This window comes from Entelurus aequoreus, linkage group LG12 (assembly GCF_033978785.1).
Source record: "Entelurus aequoreus isolate RoL-2023_Sb linkage group LG12, RoL_Eaeq_v1.1, whole genome shotgun sequence".
Lineage (NCBI taxonomy): Eukaryota > Metazoa > Chordata > Actinopteri > Syngnathiformes > Syngnathidae > Entelurus > Entelurus aequoreus.
In genome coordinates, this window is record NC_084742.1 from 44,631,806 (window position 1) to 44,650,178 (window position 18,373).

At 45.4% G+C, this 18,373-nt stretch overlaps 1 protein-coding gene across 1 annotated transcript in view; it reads right to left on the reverse strand.

The window, feature by feature from the left end:
- Positions 1-2,008: 2,008 nt before the first annotated feature.
- The window catches only part of ppp1r14bb (protein phosphatase 1, regulatory (inhibitor) subunit 14Bb), a 53,801-nt gene continuing 37,436 nt past the window's right edge, over positions 2,009-18,373 (reverse strand). The window contains exons 2-4 of the mRNA XM_062066075.1: positions 9,764-9,847; positions 4,728-4,760; positions 2,009-4,656 (exon numbers count right to left, since the gene is read on the reverse strand). Of these exons, the coding sequence (XP_061922059.1) occupies positions 4,588-4,656; positions 4,728-4,760; positions 9,764-9,847 (186 nt within the window). The 3' untranslated portion in view covers positions 2,009-4,587. The remainder of the gene's footprint in view (positions 4,657-4,727; positions 4,761-9,763; positions 9,848-18,373) is intronic.

Genomic DNA, 18,373 nt, shown 5'->3' on the forward strand with positions numbered 1-18,373 from the left:
AGTCAAAACAAATAATCGGTTGACCACACTAATAAAAAATAGTACACTAAGGCCAATAAATATGTTGTTTTTGTCTGATACTTTATTCTGTTTATTATTTTACTATCTTGGAATCTATTGTGTTTGCTAATTACTAATTCCAATCAGCGCAGTCAGGTGCAATTAAAAACAAAACATTGCCAATAACCTACGAACAATCTGTCCAGTGGAATGTTTTTTCTACTCACCTATACTGTATTTTCCGGACCATAGGGCGCACCGGATTATAAGGCGCACTGCCGATCAATGGCCTATTTTCGAGCTTTTTTCATATATAAGGCGCACCGGATTATAGAGCGCACTAAAGGACTTGTGGTCTACATAACATGTAATGGTGGTTCTTTGCTCAAAATGTTGCATAGATTATGTTTCACAGATCATCTTGAAGCCGATTTCTGAGAGTCGTTTCCGGATGCGCCGTTTTGTGGGCGGTCTTATTTACGTGGCTCACCTTCGGCAGCGTCTTCTCCCCGTCATCTTTGTTGTAGCGGTGTAGCGTGCAAGGACGAGTGTGGAAGAAGTGTCAAAAGATGGAGCTAACTGGTTTAATGACATTCAAACTTTACTTAAATCAATAACGAAGAAGCATCTCCTCATCCGCCAGAAATGTGTCCCGTGAAAAACCGTCCGACCGGAACTCTCTAATAACTTAAGTTCCTTGGGTGAATAATTTAAACTCACTACACCGGTATGTTTTAGCGCTTTCATGGTGAGTTTACTGACAGATATAAGTAAGAACTTTACACTACTTTATATTAGAAATGGCAACAGGGGAGGATGAATGTCCCATAACAAGAAGATAGAGAAAAATAAGAAGATTATCAACTACGGTGTCGACACGGACTACAAAGGCGGATACGCACAATTTTTCAGGACTTATGCAGATCCCAAATACAGATCAGCAGGTGCCAGAAGGTAAGAAAAGTTGCTTTTGCATAGTATTGCGAAACAAAACGGCAGATAATATGTCTTACCTTATACACACACCATAATAATACTGGTATGTTTAATGCACCGACAATCCATCAAGCGGTGCGGCTTCATAGCTTACCAAAGTCGTCCTAAAACATTTTGATGGATTTTTGAGCGCCGTGTGTAATGTTCTATATTTTCAATGGAACATATAAAATGTTGGTGTTGTTTACTTGAGTCATATTGCAGTCTACACGTATCTCTTATGTTTGACTGCCATCTACTGGTCACACTTATCATTACACCATGTATCAAATAAAATAGCTTCGAGGTCGGTAAGCAAAACCAGAATTATTCCGTACATTAGGTGCACCGGGTTATAAACGCACTGGGAAAAAAAGGATTTTAAGTGCGCCTTATAGTCCGGAAAATACGGTACTCCTGAAGATTTTTGTTGCGTGACAAAGACAAGGGGCAACATTTCACTTTTTCCATGTGTTTTTATTAAAGTTGCATAAAAGTGTAACAAAATTGGGCAAAAACAATACCTGTTGTTGATATTGCTACATTTGTTTATTGGTTCGATTCAATCCTGCATGATTTAGCTCTTGTGTTTAAAAAGTCGCAGTGACAATTCCTTTTCTTAAAAAAACTCAAGACTTCTTAATAACAGTCTAGAAAGGTTCACTCCCAATGGGACGTGGAAAGAAAAATCCACCAGTTTCGATTGTGATTGCACTGCAAACAGCACTTGTTTGGGAACATGGCAGACAAGGCAAATACAATCGCACCCAAAAAAGACCTCTGAATTTTTGTTTCCTGTAAGTGTAAATAAATGCAAGGCCTGGCATTAAACGAGTTTCATGATCATTTTAAAAACACACACACACCAGTATTGAAACGGTAAATGTCAAGAACATTGTTCATCTAAACAGGATCACTGTATCAAGGCCTAAGTATTAAACACTCACTTCTAAAAAAAAAAACTAACAAAAACTCTTCCACGTGCCACAGGTCTGCTGGGTAACGCACTTTACAGTTGTTACCTTTTTTGTTAAAAAAAACCCACAACAAAAATGTCTCACGTGTATTTGGTTTGTGTAACATAAATAATACCTAAGGCAACATCCGTTTCTTTAAAAACAAAGAAAAAAAAAAACACAACAAGGAGAGAGAAGACATAGGGAGTGTCTGTGTGTGTGTGTGTGTGTGTGTGTGTGTGTGTGTGTGTTTGTGTTCTTGTATTTCTACCATTCTTGAGACATCAACAAAGAAAAGTACCTTCCATATGAGGACCGGTGAACAAGTTAGGACATAAATCATGGTCCCAATACGGAAAACCATTGCATCTAATAGAGAATGTCTCATTTGCACTCCTGGTGGTGAAATCTATCAAAATTAGGGTGGTCCCAAAAAGGAGGGATTTTTCAAAATGGACCGTGTGTCGGTTTTAAAAGTGCTCCCCCTCCGGTCAATATATGAAATAACAAGTGTGTGTAAGAAATTGAAATGCGCCCCGTTTGGCCAAAATAATAAAACAAATATGTATATACAGACATACTGTAATAACTTGAAGTAAATAATTAGGATTAAAAACCAATTACCAACCAAAAATTAAAATAAAATAAAAAATACACTAAAAGTTTACCTTTTTCTCACAATGTGTCGACTTCTTTCTTATGAAATTGGGAACAATTTCTCATATTCTTTTGTTTCTGTAATACTGCAATATTTTCTCGTAAAATTATTACTTTTTAATGCAAAATGGTGACATTTGTCATTTAAAATTCTGACTTTTATCCCAATACAATTTTTTTTGTTGTTCTTGTAAACTAGTGACTTCTGTTAACCTTAGTGGCCACATGCGTGGACAGCACCTTTTAGCTCTTATTTCCAAAATTGTGTACACTACTGAATTGGGGTCTTATGGCCGCTTATGTGGACACTTATACTGCCATCTGGTGTCAGAAGAGTATAACATACAATGGAATTTGGGGGAAAAAAAGTGTAAAAATAAGAATTAGCATGTCACTAAACATTAAGTACACGTTTGTGTACTTATGGACTAAGTACATCATATCAAAAGATGATTCTTAGTTTTTATTCTAATTAGGGTCCAATAAGCCCAAATAGCAAAGAGAAATTAAAAAAGCATGTAAACAAACAGCTTGGGCCTTCAGAGGTTAAGTAAAATGATGATTGTTCCGATTATTGTTATAATATTACCAACATAAAACTGTGACTTTTGTCGAGTAAAATTACGACTCTTTTCATAAAATTGCCAAAATGTTAGGCCTTTCTTGCAAAATTGCGACTGTTATTGAGTAAAATTATGACTCTTTTCATAAAATTGCCAAAATGTTAAGCTTTTCTTGCAAAACTGCGACTGCTATCGAGTAAAACTCCAACTTCTATCATAATGCTGCGCAAATGTTCGGTTTTTCTTGTGAAATATTGACTTGCTTAGAGTAAAATTACGACTTTTATTATAACACTGCCATGATTCGAAGTTTTTCTTGTGAAATTCCAACTCATTTTTCACGACAAGCTTTTTTATATTTGCATAGTATGTGTATATTATTAATGTTGTAAATACAAATCTTTATATATCTAGAAAGGGCGGTCCTAAAGAGGTAGGCATTTTTCGGAGGTCTCAAGAAGGTGAGAAATACAAGAATGTGTGTGTGTGTGTGTGTGTGTGTGTGTGCGTGTGTGTGTGTGTGTGTGTGTGTGTGTGTGTGTGTGTGTGACAGACCACAGGAATCGCAGCAAACGTTTGTGCTTCTCCTATTGGCCGCCTGTCAAGTGTCCGACCTGATTGTGGCTGGCCGGAGGTTTGAAACAGACGGCTCGGACGTGATTGACAGCCGCAGCTATACGTACACACGCACAGCTGTGTGGGAGACACACCCGACACCATGTGAGGTGAACAAAAAGAGGGTAGAACACATTTCACGCGAAACAGCGCCCTCCCTTTGTCCCACCTACTGATGACGTGGGGAAAAGTCTCCACGTGGAACCCGGGCGACATTTTCCTCCGCTCATGTGACCACAATGAGCTGAGCGCGGAAGAATGAAGTGGGTTGAAAAATGGTCAGAAAAGGGAGGAGAGTTAGCAGCATGGGAAAGGGGTTGAAGAGTGGAAATAATCATCGTCATAAAAACAACAAGGCAGCTTCGTTGTAGGACTGTCAGAGCGAGTGACTTTGAAAAACAGGAACCAGTCCTTTACTAAAAAAAACTACTTTCTCGTACGGAACAGCAGAAAACACTTCCCCGACTCGCCCGCCCCCCCAGAACACGTGCGGGCCTCCATTACGGACCACAGTGCACATTATTGGAGAGGAAAAAAATATTTTCCCACAAACAAATCCCATTTTCCTCAGTGGACGCCGGTCTAAAAACAGAGAGAACCTTCAAGTCTACATTGGGGGGACAACAAGGTGGTCTACAGTAAATATCAAACCCCCGACGGGTGCTTCAAGAGGCTTGGTCCTCACCCTAGTTTCCCGTGGACAGATGGAAGATTTTGTGAGAAGGTCCAATGATGTTAGAAGGAAGTTAACAGAAGAGGGGTGAGGTAAAGAGGAAGATGAGGATGAAGGGAGGCGGGCGAGAAAGGAGGGCAGCACGTCATCATTTCTTCTGAGGCGTGGAGAGCTTCTGCATCCCTCGGATCTTGTCCAGGAGCTCGGAGATGAATTCCTGGAGCGGGAGAGTGAGTGAAAACACACGCCAGGAGAAACACTGCCAAGTCCCCCAAGGTGCGGCCTTACCTCAGTGGGTTTAAAACAGTCCACCAGCAAGTCCTGCAAGATCACAGACAGCGTTTGTATCATCAGGCGCAAATTCAAGGTCACGGAAAGACCACCGGGGGCTGTCCGAAAACTTGTTAGACAACGGGGCCGCAAACAGAAAAATCAAAGACTGCGAGAGATATTTCATAAACTTTTTTTCTGACTTACAAATGTTGCTACACCGTTGTATATTTATGTTAAAGGCCTACTGAAACCCACTACTACAGACCACGCAGTCTGATACTTTATATATCAATGATGAAATCTTAACATTGCAACACATGCCAATATGGCCGGGTTAACTTATAAAGTGCAATTTTAAATTTCCCGGGAAACTTCCGGTTGAAAACGTCTATGTATGATGACGTTTGCGCGTGACGTCAATGGGTGAAGCGGAAGTATTCGGACACATTGTATCTCAATACAAACAGCTCTGTTTTCATCGCAAAATTCCACAGTATTCTGGACATCTGTGTTGGTGAATCTTTTGCAATTTGTTTAATGAACAATGGAGACTGCAAAGAAGAAAGCTGTAGGTGGGATCGGTGTATTAGCGGATGGCTGCAGCAAAACAACCAGGAGGACTTTGAGTTGGATAGCAGACGCGCTATCCGACGCTAGCCGCCGACCGCATCGATGATCGGGTGAAGTCCTTCGTCGCGCCGTCGATCGCTGGAGCGCAGGTGAGCATGGGTGTTGATGAGCAGATGAGGGCTGGCGTAGGTGGAGCGCTAATGTTTTTATCATAGCTCTGACGAGGTCCCGTAGCTAAGTTAGCTTCAATGGCGTCGTTAGCAACAGCATTGCTAGGCTTTGACAGGCGGCACATCATTAACCAGTAGTTACAGGTCCAGAGTTTGGTTCGGTGTCTCCTGATAGTAGTATTGTTGATCTTCTGTCTATCCTTTCAGTCAGGGGCTTATTTCTTTTGTTTCTATCTGCATTTAAGCACAATGCTATCACGTTAGCTCCGTAGCTAAAGTGCTTCACTGATGTATTGTCGTGGAGATAAAAGTCACTGTGAATGTCCATTTCGCGTTCTCGACTCTCATTTTCAAGAGGATATAGTATCCGAGGTGGTTTAAAATACAAATCCGTGATCCACAATAGAAAAATGAGAGAGTGTGGAATCCAATGAGCCCTTTTACCTAAGTTACGGTCAGAGCGAAAAAAGATACGTCCTGCACTGCACTCTAGTCCTTCACTCTCACGTTCCTCATCCACAAATCTTTCATCCTCGCTCAAATTAATGGGGTAATCGTCGCTTTCTCGGTCCGAATCGCTCTCGCTGCTGGTGTAAATAATGGGGAAATGGGAGGAGCCCTTCAACCTGCGACGTCACGCTACTTCCGGTACAGGCAAGGCTTTTTTTTATCAGCGACCAAAAGTTGCGAACTTTATCGTCGATGTTCTCTACTAAATCCTTTCAGCAAAAATATGGCAATATCGCGAAATGATCAAATATGACACATAGAATGGATCTGCTATCCCAGTTTAAATAAAAAAAATTAATTTCAGTAGGCCTTTAAACAATGCCAAAAGTTAATGCATTTGGCCCTGAGCTCCTCCCTCTCTGCTTCAGGCTATGATGAAACACAAAAAATATAATTATAATAACACGAACATACAAGCTTTTTTTTTGCAGGAGAGCGGGCAGGTGTACCTATTGTTGTGACCGGGTGAATCTATATCAGGCCTGGGCAATTATTTTGACTCTGGGGGCCAAATTTAGAGAAAAAAATGTGTCTGGGGGCCGGTATGTCTGATTTTTAGGAACACTAATACAAAACCTCACAATAATGTCTGATTGAATGCTAAAAACGTTATGACAGACCGCCTTAAACGGAATATAATTTTACATCTTATTACTGAATGAGACACCCAGAATGTACATGAAAATAAAGAATGTGGGATTTACAATATTAACTATGAATGATAAAACACTGAATATTGACAACATATGAACGTCACACCCCCTCCCGATCGGTATATTTTACAATCAAGCAAAACGCAACAAAAATGCAACAAACAGCGAAATATGAACGTAAAGGTAGGGCTGGGCTTTCGAGTATACGTTCTCACGCAGTTGCTTTCAGCTGCAGGCATTACACTACAGGCTCTTCTCACTCTTTCTTGTCTCTCCTTCTCACAGAGACTTAAACAAGCGCACCTTCTTACATACGTCACATACGCCCTCGCGGAGCAGAGAGGTAGCAGCATGGGTAACGTTAGCTGTGGTGCGAGTGGTAATACGAGAGAGAGAAGGTGCGGAATTTTTTTTAATTTTTTTTTTTTTTATAAAGAAATTCAATCATGCGTGCTTACGGACTGTATCCTTGCAGACTGTATTGATCTATATTGATATATAATGTATATATTGTGTTTTTTATGTTGATTTAATTTAAAAAAAATAAAATAAAATAAAATATATATTTTTTTCTTTTTTCTTTTTTTATTTCTTGCGCGGCCCGGTACCAATCGGTCTGCGGACCGGTACCGGGCCGTGGCCCGGTGGTTGGGGACAACCTGCTCAACACCGACATCTATTTAAAAATACCACCTTAACATTTGACAACCAAACAATTAAACAAGGTGACTCTGTAAAGAATCTGGGTATTATCTTCGACCCAACTCTCTCGTTTGAGTCGCACATTAAGAGTGTTACTAAAACGGCCTTCTTTCATCTCCGTAATATCGCTAAAATTCGTCCCATTTTGTCCACAAGCGATGCTGAGATCATTATCCATGCGTTCGTTACATCTCGTCTCGATTACTGTAACGTTTTATTTTCGGGCCTCCCTATGTCTAGCATTAAAAGATTACAGATGGTACAAAATGCGGCTGCTAGACTTTTGACAAAAACAAGAAAGTTTGATCATATTACGCCTATACTGGCTCACTTGCACTGGCTTACTGTGCACCTAAGATGCGACTTTAAGGTTTTACTACTTACGTATAAAATACTACACGGTCAAGCTCCTGCCTATCTTGCCGATTGTATTGTACCATATGTCCCGGCAAGAAATCTGCGTTCAAAGAACTCCGGCTTATTAGTGATTCCCAGAGCCCAAAAAAAGTCTGCGGGCTATAGAGCGTTTTCTATTCGGGCTCCAATATTATGGAATGCCCTCCCGGTAAAAGTTAGAGATGCTACCTCAGTAGAAGCATTTAAGTCTCATCTTAAAACTCATTTGTATACTCTAGCCTTTAAATAGACTCCCTGTTTAGACTAGTTGATCTGCCGTTTCTTTTCTTTTCTTTTCTACTCTGCTCCAAACCCGGGGTGGACCGCTAGCCTGTTCATCAGATGGGGACATCTCTATGCTGCTGACCCGTCTCCGCTCGGGATGGTTCCTGCTGGCCCCACTATGGACTGGACTCTCGCTGATGTGTTGGACTTTCACAATATTATGTCAGACCCACTCGACATCCATTGCTTTCGGTCTCCCCTAGAGGGGGGGGGGGGTCACCCACATATGCGGTCCTCTCCAAGGTTTCTCATAGTCATTCACATTGACGTCCCACTGGGGTGAGTTTTCCTTGCCCGTATGTGGGCTCTGTACCGAGGATGTCGTTGTGGCTTGTACAGCCCTTTGAGACACTTGTGATTTAGGGCTATATAAATAAACATTGATTGATTGATTGAACTGTCTTAGATTACCATAGTAACTAATTAGATGACCATAGTAACTAATTAGATTACCATAGTAACTAGTATATCTTGCAAAAGCGCAGATTCCAACCATTGAAATACTTTGTATAGTTCAAGACTTACGGTCATTTGAAAACATCACTGCACATCATAATGGCAGCTACAGTTTCCATCTTAAAGATGTATAAAAATTATTTGCGAACGTCCGGCGGGCCAGATTTAAAAGCTTATCGGGCCGTATGCGGCCCCCGGGCCTTAATTTGCCCAGGTCTGATCTATATTTATTTTTGGCCCAGTCTGGGGGGAAAAAAAGCAGCAAGATATATATTTAAACAGTGTACATTTTCAGAAGATTATTTATGATACTTTGCAGTCTGGGAACGCCTCCGGAATCGCACATTTTGCAGGCGGACTCAAAAAGTAACTGTGGTTTCAAAATGTACACCAAAGCATATCCAATACATATTAACTAGACCACAAAGTGTTTTAAATGTAGATTAAAATCATCGTGGGTCCCCCTTTAAGAAAACGCTGGTCACATCTCATATTATAGGTGGCAAAACTTATTGTTAGTACCGTATTTTTCGGAGTATAAGTCGCTCCGGAGTATAAGTCGCACCTGCCGAAAATGCATAATAAAGAAGGAAAAAAACATATATAAGTCGCACTGGAGTATAAGTCACATTTTTTAGGGAAATTTATTTGATAAAACCCAACACCAAGAATAGATATTTGAAAGGCAATTTTAAATAAATAAAGAATAGTGAACAACAGGCTGAATAAGTGTAAGTTATATGACGCATAAATAACCAACTGAGAACGTGCCTGGTATGTTAACGTAACATATTATGGTAAGAGTCATTCAAATAACTATAACATATAGAACATGCTATACGTTTACCAAATAATCTGTCACTCTTAATCGCTAAATCCCATGAAATCTTATACGTCTAGTCTCTTACGTGAATGAGCTAAATAATATTATTTGATATTTTACGGTAATGTGTTAATAATTTCACACATAAGTCGCTCCTGAGTATAAGACGCACACCCGGCCAAACTATGATAAAAACTGTGACTTATAGTCCGAAAAATACGGTAATAACATTTAGCTTTTTTGCTATTTTACAAAAAAATTTGTATTTTTATTGAAGGACATTATTTACTTTTTTCCTATGACTTTATTCCCATATTTTGACTTTATTGGTAATTTCCCTATTGTAATTGTCTTCAAAATTGCAGCTTGGCACGTTTAAAAATAAAAATGTTAATTAATAATATTTCGACTGAATTCTCACAAGTTGTTTAGTTATTTATTTAGAATGTGCCACGACCCGATCATCCAGAAAGTGTCCTCCTCTACCTTGACCCTGGCAGCCCGCTCCACGTCACTGGGCATGTCCAGCAGTTCATCCACGTCTATCTCCAGCTCCGGGATGGCCTCCTCCTGGTGGACAGAAGAAGAGAACCCTGAGCAAGCCGTGAATAAACACAGAGAAAATGCAAAAAACCCTTTTTCAGCCATAAAGTAAGTTATCAATTGAGTCATTTGTATTCTGAATCCTCCTTTTCTTCTTGCAATGAGCTACTTGACCACTAGAGGGCGACGTGTTTCCACAAAGGGAGAGTATGGACAAACAAAGAGAATGGAGCAAGATGACATATCCAGGCGCTCTACAGCAGGGGTCGCCAACCTTTTTTGCACCACGGACCGGTTTAAGTTAGGCATTATTTTCAGGGACTGGCTTTCCACTTGTGCCAGATAAATACAGCAAAAATAAGTGCATGAAAAATACAAGTCACTATAACGCTGAATTAGTGGGAACCCTGGGTTTGTTTTTTTTTGCAATAAGATGCAGATGGAAATAGCCTTTGGCTACAATCTGTCACAATTCTATTCTATATGTTCATTAATGTGCATTGTATCATGTCACAAAGCTATAACAAATATAACAAATGACAACTTACTATGAGGGGTGTTATATTGTACATCTATAAACAAGCTTATTGGCGTGTCTAGTGGGACAGGCGAAAGTTAAGTTGGAGAAAATGCAGTCGTTTATAAATGATTTAATGTTTCTCTGCGGCCAAATGCGCCACGGACCGGTACCGGTCCACGGACCTGTGATTGGGGACCACTGCTCTACAGAATCATGTGTTTAGAAAGAGAATACATAGTTTCATTTCGCTTGAATAATAATTGGCAATGTTTTCGAAAAGTCCGATGAGACATTATTTTATCCGGATTTTACAGGTAGTATGTTAGTGACATAACATTAGATATAAAAACACATACTACACAGTCTTATACAATTGGCCAGTTAAATCGGGGCAGTGTTTGATTTTGAGTCCCTAATCCCACCCTCCCTACAAAAAAAAAGCCACTTTTTTTGATTTATGTGAAAAGGTTTTTATACTGGTTTTTTAATGTTTTTCAATCAAACTTGAATTACATTTGGTGCATGTTGTGTAATTAAACAAATTCATGGAGATACATTTTTCAATTTCTTTTTTTGTTAGTGCAAAAAACACATTTACAATTACATATCTTCCTGGTATGTCTGGCCGAGATCCAATTCCGGAGCTTCTGCGTACAATCCTAGCATGATACTGCATGTCTGTATATACTTATAGTGATACTGCATGTCTGTATATACTTATTATGATACTGCATATCTGTATATACTTATCACCATACTGCATGTCTGTATATACTTATCACCATACTGCATGTCTGTACATACTTATCACAATACTGCATGTCTGTATATACTTATCACCATACTGCATGTCTGTATATACTTATCACAATACTGCATGTCTGTAAATACTTATCACAATACTGCATGTCTGTATATACTTATCACCATACTGCATTTCTGTATATACTTATCACTATACTGCATGTCTGTATATACTTATCACAATACTGCATATCTGTATATACTTATCACCATACTGCATGTCTGTATATACTTATCACAATACTGCATATCTGTATATACTTATCACAATACTGCATGTCTGTATATACTTACCACGATACTGCATGTCTGTATATACTTATCACGATACTGCATGTCTGTATATACTTATCACAATACTGCATGTCTGTATATACTCATCACAATACTGCATGTCTGTATATACTTATCACAATACTGCATGTCTGTATATACTTATCACGATACTGCATGTCTGTATATACTTATCACCATGCTGCATGTCTGTATATACTTATCTATGACAGAGCAGCACAAGGCGCGGAATCTGATACATTGTTTTGATATGAAGCGTCCTGTCATTTATTAAGTGACATTTTACATGCCCTACCTCAAAATCCATGTGTTCATGAAGTGAAGTGAAGTGAATTATATTTATATAGCGCTTTTTCTCTAGTGACTCAAAGCGCTTTACATAGAGAAACCCAATAACTAAGTGTGGAGAGGGGCGTGGTTCGCGCGTTCCCTGCGGGCGGGGTGTGTGCGGGGGCCGGCCATGAAGCAGCAGACAGGTGAGTGGATGGCTCAGCTGGAACGAGTTATCTAATCACCTGTTCCTTTATTAGCAGCGTCAGAGACCATGAGGGGAGGGGAGCGGAGCTGGAAAGCAGGAGCGGGTACAGGAGGAGAGGGCTGAAAAGCCAAAGGAGAGACATTGTGCGAAAGAAGAGCTGAAAAGCCAAGAGAGACTGGTGTGAGAAAAGAAGTAAAACAATTGTAAAAAGCCGCAGCAAGGGCTGAAAAGCCTGGAGAGACTTGTGTGAGAAAATAATTAAAACAATTGTAAAACCACATCCGAGAGTGTTGTGCCTTCCCTGGTGGTCCAAGAGGAACCCGAGACAGAGACATCTCACAGTGGCACCCAACAAGGCGGACCACAGAAGGTATGTCGACAACATCCCCGCTGGAGGCACTGGGCCAAGTGCTGGCCGAAGTGTTGACGGCAAGCCGGCAGCAGACACAGGTGCTGCAGGCGCTAATGGACAGAGCAGAGGCGGCGGGAGGGATGTCCTCCATGAAGCGCATGGTGGAGGGGGAGGACCCCCAGACATTCCTCGATGTCTTCGAGGCCACGGCGACATCATGCAAGTGGCCGGAGGAGGAATGGGGCGCGAAGCTGCTGCCGCTCCTGGTGGGGGAGGCGCAGCGGGCGGCGTTGAGTCTCCCGGCGGCCGCTCGCATGCAGTATTCAAACTTGCGCCACGCCATACTGGACCGGGTCGGCAGCAGCCCCGAAGACCATCGGCGAAAGTTCCGGGCCATGAAGTTGGGACCAGGGGACCGGCCATTCGTGCTGGCGTTCCAACTGAGAGACGCAGCAACCCGTTGGCTCCAGCCTAACGGGTTGGATCAAAAAATGCTGGAGGCCATCGTCCTGGAGCGGTTCGTGGAGGCCATCCCGGCCAGGACCTCCGCGTGGGTCAGGTACCACAGCCCCCCGGACGTCAAAGCAGCGGTGAAATTGACGGAGGAACACCTGGCGGTCCAGCGGGAGGCGGAAACCAAGACGGCCGAGGGGCCCACCCCATCACCCCGCCGGCGACTCGCCCCGCTATGGGGGGGGGCGTCTCTGGAGCGGCGACCACGCCCGGCGTTATGGAGCACTCCCGGCGCAAGTGCCCGGGCCGTCCGCACCTCCAGCACACCGGCCCTGGTGTTTGAGGTGCCATCTGCGAGGGAAGCCCTTTCTCCGCAGCGCCGGTACCCTGGAATTCACCAATCGGAAAGATATTATACCCCCGTGTGTCCCCCCTTGTGTGTCTCTGGGTGCGTGTGGGTGTGTGTTCTTTTTGCATGCCCGCTTGGGGAACCTGTTCGCGGGCCCACCCCATCACCCCGCCGGCGACTCGCCCCGCTATGGGGGGGAGGGGGGGGGGGGTGGGCGTCTCTGGAGCGGCGACCACGCCCGGCGGGGTGATGGGGTGGGCCCGCGAACAGGTTCCCCAAGCGGGCATGCAAAAAGAACACACACCCACACGCACCCAGAGACACACAAGGGGGGACACACGGGGGTATAATATCTTTCCGATTGGTGAATTCCAGGGTACCGGCGCTGCGGAGAAAGGGCTTCCCTCGCAGATGGCACCTCAAACACCAGGGCCGGTGTGCTGGAGGTGCGGACGGCCCGGGCACGTGCGCCGGGAGTGCTCCATAATGGAGGTGGGGCAGGTGATGCGGGTTGTCGGGCCTCCAGCACCCGCCCCCGATCGAGGGGAGACGTACTGTGTCCCGGTAAGGGTACAAGGGGGTACATATCGGGCGATGGTGGATTCGGGCTGCAAACAGACCATGATCCACCAAAACCTGGTTCGACCCGGGGCGTTGAGGCAGGCGACACGGGGGAAAATGAGGTGTATTCATGGGGATGTGCACGAGTACCCTATGGTGCCAGTGGAAATTTTATATAATAATCAAAAGCATAATGTCAAGGTTGCCGTAAGCACGCACCTTACGCACCCCGTAATTCTAGGGACGAATTGGCCGGGATTCAACCATTTGGTGACACAATGCGTGGGGGTGCGTTCACGGACAGTAGGAGAGGGGAGTATCCGCGCAGTTCTCAGCGGCGACGCGGCTTCATCCGGTACTGCCGAGCGGGAACCGGTGGGGGCTTCGCGGGAGCCCCCCCCGGCCCCCCGGTGGCAACCTACTGAGGATTTTCCCCTCGAGCAGTCCCGTGATGAAACCTTGCACGAGGCCTGGGACCAGGTGGATTATATTGACGGTCAGCTGGTGCGCCCGGGGAAAGCGAGGGTATACCCCATTTTTCAATTATTCGGGATAGATTATACCGAGTGGGCCGTGACACGCAAACCGGGGAGGAACACACCCAGTTGTTGGTGCCAAAACGCCGCCGGGAAATGGTTTTTCAGGCGGTGCATTTTAATCCTATGGCTGGCCACTTAGGGTATGCGAAAACACTCAATCGGGTCATGGTCCGATTCTATTGGCCAGGCCTCCGGGCAGACGTGCGCCGTTGGTGCGCGGCCTGCCCGGACTGCCAGCTGGTGAACCCGGCGGCCACCCCAAAGGCGCCCTTGCGCCCATTACCGCTCATGGAGGTCCCGTTCGAGAGAATTGGGATGGACCTCATCGGACCATTTCACCCGAGCACACGGGGATACCGCTTTGTGTTAGTCCTGGTGGATTACGCAATGCGCTATCCCGAAGCAGTGCCCTTGCGCTCTATCTCTGCCAAGAGTGTTGCGCAAGCACTGTTTCAGGTCATCTCCCGAGTTGGAATCCCGAAAGAGATTCTGACTGACCAGGGCACGTCCTTTATGTCACGCACGATAAAGGAACTTTACGGGTTACTGGGAATTAAAGCGATCCGCACCAGCGTGTACCATCCACAAACGGATGGGCTGATGGAGAGATTAAACAAAACGCTGAAAACCATGATCCGTAAATTTATGCACGAGGACAAACAGAATTGGGATAAATGGTTGGACCCCTTAATGTTTGCGATGTGGGAGGAACCTCAGGCCTCAGTTGGTTTTGCACCTTTCGAGTTATTGTACGGCCGGAGGCCTCGCGGAGTGCTGGACGTCATTAAAGAAAGCTGGGAGGAGGGTCCAAGCTCCAGCAAAAATGAAATTCAGTACGTCATGGACATGCGAGCAAAACTCCACAAGGTGGGGCACTTGTCACGTGAGAATTTGCTCCGTGCCCAAGAGCGTCAGCGGCGCACGTATAACAGGGGGACCCAACTACGCAAATTCACACCGGGAGAAAAAGTGCTTGTATTGCTTCCAACCTCAAGCTCCAAATTACTTGCAAAGTGGCAGGGGCCCTTTGAGGTCGCACGGCAAGTGGGTGATGTCGATTATGAGGTTCGGCGCTCGGACCGACGTGGAGACACTCAGATCTACCATCTGAACCTGCTGAAGGCATGGAAGGAGGCGGAGCCTGTTTCCATGGTGACAGTGGTGAGGGAAGAGGAGGAGTTGGGGCCGGAGATCCCGCGCTCTGGCCCGGCCCCTCAGCTGTCCTGTGATGACCAGCTCACATTGGCGCAGAGAGCGGAGGTTGCTGAGTTACAGCGGCGCTACTCTGATGTGTTCTCCTCGCGGCCCGGTCGCACGAGTCTCTTCCGCCATCATATTGAGACCAGCCCGGAGGTTACGGTGCGGTCTCGGCCATATCGGCTTCCCGAACACATGCGCAAAATAGTTCGGGAGGAATTAAAAACCATGCTTGAGTTGGGGGTGATAGAAGAATCCCACAGCGCGTGGTGCAGTCCAATTGTTCTGGTTGGGAAGAAGGATGGGACTGTGCGGTTCTGTGTGGATTACCGCAGGGTGAATGCACAATCATGGTTTGACGCGTACCCAATGCCTCGGGTCGACGAGCTCCTGGATCGGCTGGGCACTGCTAATTTTTTCACGACACTGGATTTGACCAAGGGCTACTGGCAGATTCCCTTGTCACCAGAATCCCGAGAAAAAACGGCCTTTTCAACTCCGGACGGTTTGTACCAATTTGTGACACTTCCGTTTGGCTTGTTCGGTGCGCCCGCCACGTTCCAGCGTCTCATGGACCGCGTGCTACGACCCCACGCTGCATACGCGGCTGCCTACCTGGATGATGTCATCATCCAGAGTAGCAGCTGGGAACAACACATGCGATGGGTGGGGGCGGTGCTCGAGTCCCTGAGGCGGGCGGGGCTCACCGCCAACCCGGCAAAGTGCGGGGTTGGCCGGCGGGAGGTACAGTATCTGGGGTACCACTTGGGAGGGGGACAGGTGCGGCCGCAAGTGGACAAAACGGCGGCGATCGCGGCCTGTCCACCCCCCAAGACAAAAAAAGAGGTGAGGCAGTTTTTGGGACTGGCGGGCTATTACCGCCGGTTCATTCCCCGGTTCACGGACTGGACCGGCCCGCTGACTGACCTCACCCGAAAGGGTGCTCCAGAACTGGTCCAGTGGACGGAGCAGTGCCAGCGGGGGTTTGAGAAGGTAAAAACAGCACTCTGCGAGGAGCCGGTGCTGCACATGCCTAATTTTGACATCCCTTTCTGTCTGCAGGCGGACGCGTCGGGCCGGGGACTGGGGGCGGTGCTGTCTCAGCAGGTGGGGGGCGTCGACCGCCCCGTGCTGTACATCAGCCGGAAACTCTCGGACCGGGAGACAAGGTACAGCACGGTGGAGAGGGAGTGCCTTGCCATCCGGTGGGCGGTCGGGGCCCTCCGCTACTACCTGTTGGGGCGTGCCTTCAGTCTCTGCTCAGACCACAAACCGCTCCAGTGGCTCCACCGCATGAAGGACGCCAACGCGCGGATCACCCGCTGGTATCTGGCATTACAGCCCTACAACTTCCGGGTGGTCCACAGGCCGGGCACGCAGATGGCCGTGGCGGACTTCCTCTTTCGCCCCGCGGTGGGGGGGGGGGGGTAGGGGTAGTGGGCGCGGCCGGACGGCTGCCCGGCCTAAATTTGGCCGTGGAGGCATGTGGAGAGGGGCGTGGTTCGCGCGTTCCCTGCGGGCGGGGTGTGTGCGGGGGCCGGCCATGAAGCAGCAGACAGGTGAGTGGATGGCTCAGCTGGAACGAGTTATCTAATCACCTGTCCCTTTATTAGCAGCATCAGAGACCATGAGGGGAGCGGAGCTGGAAAGCAGGAGCGGGTACAGGAGGAGAGGGCTGAAAAGCCAAAGGAGAGACATTGTGCGGAAGAAGAGCTGAAAAGCCAAGAGAGACTGGTGTGAGAAAAGAAGTAAAACAATTGTAAAACGCCGCAGCAAAGGCTGAAAAGCCGGGAGAGACTTGTGTGAGAAAATAATTAAAACAATTGTAAAACCACATCCGAGAGTGTTGTGCCTTCCCTGGTGGTCCAAGAGGAACCCGAGACAGAGACATCTCACACTAAGTTACATTTAAACCAGTGTGGGTGGCACTGGGAGCAGGTAGGTAAAGTGTCTTGCCCAAGGACACAACAGCAGCGACTAGGATGGCGGAAGCGGGGATCGAACCTGGAACCCTGAAGTTGCTGGCACGGCCACTCTACCAACCGAGCTATACCGAATTATAACATGGAATCATATTGCATTCACCCATTTCCTGGTATTGTAACTGTATGCATGTTGAAGATAAATCACCCTGTTAGGATCACAAGTGAGCTGGAGCCTACCCCAGCTGACTTCATATAGACAAACAAACATTCACACCTATGGACAATTTAAAGTCTCTCATTAACCTGAAATGTACGATTTTTGGATGTGGGCGGAAGCCCGAGTACACGGAGAAAACCCACACACTAGGGCGGGGGTCAGCAACCCGTGGCTCTAGAGCCGCCCTATTGGCTCCCTGGACCTCTTTCAGAGATGTGTGAAAATGGAAAAAGATGAAGAAATTTGTTTTAATATATTTTCTGTAGGAGAACAAACATGACACAAACCTTCCTAATTGTTAGAAATCCCACTGTTTGTGTTATACATGCTTCACTGATGAAACTATTTGGCAAACACCGCTTTGTCCTACTAATTTCAGCGATCCTTGAACTCATCGTAGTTTGTTTACATGTACAACTTTCTCCGATGCTGCCACAGAAAGACTTGTTCTATGCCACTCCTTCTTTGTCTCATTTTGTCCATCAAACGTTTTATGCTGTACGTGAATGCACAAAGGGGAGCTTTGTTGATTTTATTGATTTAATGGAGTGCTTATCAGGCATATTTGGTCAATCCATGACTGCAAGCTAATCGATGCTAACATGCTATTTAGGCTAGCTGTATGTACATATTGCATCAATATGCCTTGTTTGTAGGTATATTTGAGCTCATTTAATTTCCTTCACTTATTTCCTCTGTGTATTTAATCTATATTTGCATGTCTCATGACACATTATCTGTATGTAATATTGGCTGCAATTCTCATAGTTGTTTGTGTGCCATGTTGTTCCAGACCACAGCAAACGTTACCCAGCTTGCAAAGATTGTAATAAATATATTAGAAGAAGACAGCCTGTCGTTTCC